General features: G+C 29.7%; 1 protein-coding gene across 1 annotated transcript; it reads left to right on the top strand.

Annotated features, from left to right (window-relative positions):
- Positions 1-1,754: 1,754 nt before the first annotated feature.
- LOC112940872 (protein RGF1 INDUCIBLE TRANSCRIPTION FACTOR 1-like) lies at positions 1,755-6,303 on the top strand. Its single transcript, XM_026029083.2, has 4 exons — positions 1,755-1,811; positions 4,457-4,723; positions 5,074-5,226; positions 6,220-6,303. The coding sequence occupies exons 1-4, from the start codon at positions 1,755-1,757 to the stop codon at positions 6,301-6,303; spliced, it is 561 nt and encodes a 186-aa protein (XP_025884868.2).
- Positions 6,304-6,551: the final 248 nt, after the last annotated feature.

Raw genomic sequence — 6,551 nt, 5'->3', positions numbered from 1 at the left:
GAGTTGGAAAGTTTATCCTAAGGTCTTTCCAACGATATCTGGAACTACCCCTAAATCATCCTAAGTTAGGAGTTATGGTCATTTGAATTTGAACAAAAACTCACTTTTTAACTTGAAATTTTCAGATTTTCTTCTTTCCAAAAAATAAGTAGATTTTAAACTATTTTCTAGTTCTTTCTAGTTGCGAGATGTTACATAAATATAGAGTTCAATGTAAATTTTGTATTAAAAAATATGAATATGAGATTGATGGTTTATAAAGACACCCATACAGAGGTAGAGTAGACGATGGTTTTGGACTTTTGGTGATTCCTTAAAATTTAAATTTTCTATTGTTCTTTTTTTTTCAATTCGTTATTTCATACAAGTACTAAATCTTATTCTAAATTCTGTATAAAATTTTTTTGTTATCAATAAAAAAAAGTTGAAATCTCATTAATCCTTTGAGGTTTTATTCATAATTTATGTCCTCTTACAATGTACAAAGTTCAAGAATCTCAAATACTAATACAAAGTTACAATACAATATGAAAAAGAATATTAGTTTGACCCGTTAAATCTGACTAACCCCTTAAGAGGCAAGGGTTAAATAAACTAGTATTTTATCCCAGAACCCCAACCCCAAAAATCATACCTAAGTGTAACTCAGTCTGTCCAAGAATCGAGACCGTTAAGGTTGACCTTTAATGGACAAAGTTGGCCCCAACCAGCCCAATAGTTAGGTTGAGCTAAAATTATTAACTTTTGTTTTATTAATCATCCAAACCCTACTAATTCAGATTTGCCTAAGCTTATTAGGAATGATTAAAAAAATCTCTCTCAAAAAGATCTTTATATTAAAAATTTGATTAAAAGAATTCTATATTAGAACTGAGTTAACCCTTCGACTAATACCTACATGTAGCTCGAAGAGCACCAAAAAAGTACAATTGAGTAAAAGAGTGCATAACCTTATACCAAATGATACGTGAACAAAAAATTTAGAGTAATGAAAAGTTCATTTATATATAGGGATAAGTCAGCCAAAGCTATCTTATTCACAATATCGTTGAATCATCAACTAGCTAGACATGTAAAGAGAAAATCAAATTAATTAGGGCCTAAGCTATCTTATTCACAATTAATAATTTCCCTTGATTTAAGATTTACTAAATCTGATTACCTCATACATGGTAAAGTCATAAATGTATACAAACCCCTTACTTGGAGAAACTTTGACTTCACATATAGGATTGTTTGATGAAAAAAATTAAAATGGACTAGAATAGACAAGGGAAAAGTTTATAGAGTTACAAAACATTTCTATGTTCACACTATTTGGCAAGCAAAATGAAATGACAATAATGTCCATTACATACATGTAATTCGACCTAAAAAACTCTAGGTTCTATCGAAATCTTCCTTGGATCCATCGCCTCTCATCTTAAGGGTAAAACTGGAATAAATGTCTCAAATTTCCTCATCAAACATATCTCCATTATATTGTCTCTTTGACATATAACGGACAGTTAGAAAAATAGGGGCCCGTTTGACCTTATGTTCTTCTAAACAAAATTTTATTTGACTTTGACCTTATGTTCTTCTAAACAAAATTTTATTTGACTAAAAAATTTGTCTACATTACTTCAATGTTGTCTCGCCAACTAAGTACACTTCAAGGGAAAAATAGATTAGCTATTAAATCCTATTAGTAGTTTTATGTGTCTTCTTCAAATACCGTTTTCTAAAAATTGATACACTCTAGAGAGGAGAAAATGGGAAGAAACAAAATGAATAGCTCTAATTCATCCCCTTTTGAGACAATTGAACAGGTACACATATATGTGTATCTTTACTAATTTTCAATTGTTATTTTTTGTTAGTTTTAATAATCTAGAGTTAGATATCTTATAATTGGATTTTAATTCATTCAAGGTTGATTGTTTTTTGCTATATTTTTTGTGTGAGATATAATTCCTACCATTTTGTTTATGCATTTGAATTTCAAAATTGAAATGGAAAATTATATTTTTCCTTTGATTGTTGTTACAATTTCATGAGGCTATATGTTTGATATCATCTTAATTGATTTCTATAAAAGATAACATTTTTTCAAGAAATTGAATTTTGATCTACTATGTGAAGTTGGGTTATAACTGAATTTGGATCTAAATTGAATATATAAGGAAGTTTTCCAAACTAATTTTATGAGAGAATTTTAGATAGTATCTCAATAGATTTAATGAGTCAAGAATTTCTACATTAGAGGGTAAAATTAGAGTTTTTAAATGTACTCTTGATTTTATATTTCAAAGTTTTTTCTTCATAACTCTTTCATGTTAAATATGTATAGATGTCTTGCAATATAAAAAGATTTTTTTTGACTATTTTATACCACATGTCTAATAGTTGTTTATTAATAAAATTAAATTAAAACATTCTTAGTAAGGAAGACGATAAGAAGGGGGAAGACTATAAGAAGGGGACTAGACCTTACTTACATATCCTAATAAGGTAACAAATCTCATCCAATTATTAGAAAATATGAATAAAATAAGAGTTAGAATGCACTAGGTATACTGTGATTACACATTTGTTATTACACATTATGATGATATGTTTAAATAGTTCAAAATTATAAAAGACAAAAAGAAAATTAAGTCACCAACCCCAAATTTTTAGGCAAGTATTAATGTCTAAAAGGATATAATATCTCATTTTCTTGCCATGTTATAAGGGAATCGGGATTGGTCGTGTGCTTTAACGACTTGTTTGTATCGTAAATTAAACGTGTAGCGATTTTGTAATTTTAACTATAACCTACTTTGACATCACGTACATATTTGTTTTCTCTCATGCTATCTAGAATATGTCAAACTTTCAATGGTTTTGTATCTAGTTGTTCATTCTACTTCTTTTCACATTAGAAAGGGAGCATTTTAACGACATAGAAATGACAATTTTACCCTAAATCATCCCATAAAGCCCTATTCTCTATGTCTTTGTTGAGTTCTTTCTTTCTACTTAGTTCATGGACTTGATATGAGCTTTTCTCTCTCAAGGCAGGCTTTGGAGCCACTAGTTATACTTCAACAACACTCCTAACCATGTCAAGCCAACTTCCTATTTGCTACAAACCAAACTTCCTAGTATGTTAGAGTCGTATCTTTTTTTGTTTCAAACTCTTTTTTCAACCTATAAATATATCATCATCGTCATGACAAATCAATATAAAAAGATGAAGTAAATTAAAATTTTGATTCACATGTAAAATCTAGACTATTACATGTATAGTGGGATGAAAGCGAAAATAATAGTTCTATGTCAGTTATGGAAGGTACCTGACTCATAATTGATGAATTTGTAGGCTTGATTTCTATTGAATGCATGTCAATAGGAGCCTTCAATAAGCCAATTAAAGTATACTTTGTAGGAGATCTATTGCATGTGGTCTAGGGTATTCCTCTATCTTAATATTTTGAGTTGGGAAGAATTTACTTGGAATGAAGAAATTCTAAATTTTATTTCTTAATATTTCGATTGGCGAATTTATTAGCCCTATTTGTAAAATACCCTTATTCCTATTAGGGCCGTGAGGCGAAAAAAAATACTTGATGAACCTTCAAATTCTCAGATATCAAATTAAAGATGATAAAAGTTAATTGAAGTCTCATAATCATATCTTTATTGAATGCTTCCATATGCTTGACTGAATAAAAAGAATCAAGCTTACCAATCGTAAAAGAATCATTCGTTTATTTTTGGTGTGCATCATCAAGGGTGTAATCATATGGATGAAATTTCTTCATTCTTAATAATATCTTATTTGAACCCTGTAAATGGTGAAAGCTTGTTAAGAAACATTTTCCCCTCAATGGAATCTATGTGATCCGAGTCTAAATTAATGTGCTCCAAATGTACCAGATGTATCTATAAAAAGAAGAACTGCCACAAAGGCTCATAGTAGATGTTGTGGTTTCTCTTTGTGATGGAAAGATAAGGGATGAGGTTTATACAAATTCCATGAGTACTAGGATTGCTTAATGTGCAAGATAAGATGAATATCTCTAGCTTAAGTTTGAGATTAGATTAATATGTACTTTGTTGACGATGTTAAGAAGTGAAGTCTTAGTTTCGAGATTATATTAATATGCAACATAAGATAAAACCTCGCGGAAAAGTCTTAGTAGAATTTTAAACCTTTATGGATTAATAGCTTGATAAGTATTTTTTCCTCATAATTCTTTTGATATACGTATATTTGATGACAATGTTGTTTCAAGTAAATTTATTATTCAAATAATGACAAAGACTATTTTAAGAGATAATTAGCTTGATAAATATTTTTTATTTTTTTGTACTATGTTTATTTCATGATAATATTACTTCATGTAAGATTACTTATTTTGGAAAGTGCGATATTTGTAGTGAGATATCAGATCAATTGAAAATACCATAACCTATTTAATATTTGCAGGGAGAAGTGGAACCTAGCAGGAATATGCCAACATGGCTAGGGCCACTTTTGAAGAAGACATTCTTTGGTGCATGTTTGGTGCATGATGAACTTGAAAAGAATGAACTGAGCAAGTATTGTATCACATGTGACTCAGATTTATGCAAGCATTGCATCTCTACCAACAAACACAATGATCATGACCAGCTAAAGATTTATCGACATGTTTACAAAGAAGTTGTTCTTCTCGAGCAGATGGAGAAGCATACTGATTGTAAATTAATTCAGGTAAATTTAAATTTATATAGACGGTTACAATTAGAAATAAAAGTAAGTGTTTTACTAGCTGTATCCTTGAGCCATCTCTGTTTGGACCCACTAGTTAAGTCTACCCATTGGTGTGAAGTTGAGCTTGAACAAAATGACTAAAGTTTAATTATTTTCGGTTAGAACTTAAGATACATATGTTGATTTTTTTGTGGTTGCCTGAAGTTCTTGTACATATCAATGAAATTCAGCTATTTTTGTTTGAAAATCATGCAAAAAATCTGAAACTTAATTATTGTTTTTAAAAAATATATATATATAATTAGCATCTATATGTTAGTGATGTGATATGTATAATTTTCTATATGCAGCCATACAAATGCAACAAGAAATTGGTAATTTCTTTGAATCCTCTGCCACATTGTGGTTCTGGCTCTTTAATTGCTGGAGATCCTACTTGTCTCACTTGCAAAAGGAGATTGCATGACCCTCAACAATTTCAGTTCTGTTCCATTGCTTGCAAGGTGCATATCACTCCCTCCATCTCAAATTAAGTTGTTTCATGATGATTTTTATTTTATTTTTTTAGTAATTTTTAATATTGAATTCTGGAAATTATGCTTGATCGAAAACAGTCTCTCTACTTCCACGAGGTAGTGGTAACGCTTGAGTACATTCTACAATCCACAGACCTCATTTGTTAGATTTCATTGTATATGTTGTTGTTTTTGTTGTTGTATAATCCTAAATAGAACGTTGAAATTGAAAAAAATGTACTCCCTCTTCCACAATTTATGTGATATTGTTTGAATTGACATGAATTTTAAAAAAAGAAAGAAAAACTTGAAATTTATGGTCCAAAATCTCTCATTAAAGGTAAAATGAGTATTTTTAAACCAAATTATAAGTAAATATCAAATTGTATCATTATTTTTTAAACCAACAAAGGAAGTACTGAATGTTATGAATCAACCCCAGTCCGACATGGAATTTGACGTCACCGAATCAATAATTGGGTCAAGAAGAAATAATTAGATCAAAAGACCTTCGCAAAGGTTGAATTGAAATTCATGCCCAAATAGTAACTAGTCTAAAAGGTAGAGAAGTTGGAAAGATAGATTAGGCTCATTGTTGTGTGAATGTCTAGTTCTCCTCGTATCCCTTCTGAACTGTTCCTATTTTCTCATTTCCCTTATCCCGCCAATCAATGTCTAGTCTTACTTTCGATATTTCTATATATTTGTTTGGGGTTTTTTACTATTTTATTTGATACGTTTACTTTTGAGAATTGTAATTGAACTTTAGTCTTATTAGTATATTTGAGAAGCGGTTATTGTTATAATGAATTTGAGTTCTTTACACCAAATATAGGGGAAACACCCTTTTTTTTAGACAGATTTAAAAAAAGTAAGATACATGACTTAAATTAAGACAAATAGAGTATTATTATATATTTACATAGTCAATACACATAATATTTTTTTTGTGAATAACATATGTTATGATGGAATTTGTAGGTGGAAGCCAAATGGGGAAAGATTGTTGAGACGAAGCGGAAGCGCAAGAGGAAGGGAATTCCTCACAGAACTCCTTTAAAATAAACATGCTTTGTTTTAATTTGATCATTTTGAAGTACTTTGCTTGAAGAATTATAGACGGTGTGATTTCATATTGCTACTTAAAAACATATGTTCTTTCAACTATTTTTAGTTTTAATTAAGACTTTTATAACCTAATTCTCTTTCATGCGTTGTTATTGTGTTAAAAGTATGTGTGGATGCATGATCTCTCTTTTAAAGTGCTTCTTATTTTTAAATAAGATAGTGTCAGAAGCAAGAAAAATCAAGTC

The sequence above is a fragment of the Solanum lycopersicum genome, chromosome 2 (genome assembly GCF_036512215.1).
Source record: "Solanum lycopersicum chromosome 2, SLM_r2.1".
In the NCBI taxonomy this organism is placed as follows: Eukaryota; Viridiplantae; Streptophyta; class Magnoliopsida; order Solanales; family Solanaceae; genus Solanum; species Solanum lycopersicum.
Note: the sequence above shows the minus strand (reverse complement) of the source record. Positions and strands in the feature narration are given on the sequence as shown.

Bases quoted from the DNA above. Each gene is read 5' to 3' on its own strand.
- LOC112940872 (XM_026029083.2), top strand. From the start codon at position 1,755: ATGGGAAGAAACAAAATGAATAGCTCTAATTCATCCCCTTTTGAGACA. The intron at 4,724-5,073 runs GTAAATTTAAAT...TTCTATATGCAG, and splicing joins CTGATTGTAAATTAATTCAG to CCATACAAATGCAACAAGAA. The intron at 5,227-6,219 runs GTGCATATCACT...TGGAATTTGTAG, and splicing joins TCTGTTCCATTGCTTGCAAG to GTGGAAGCCAAATGGGGAAA.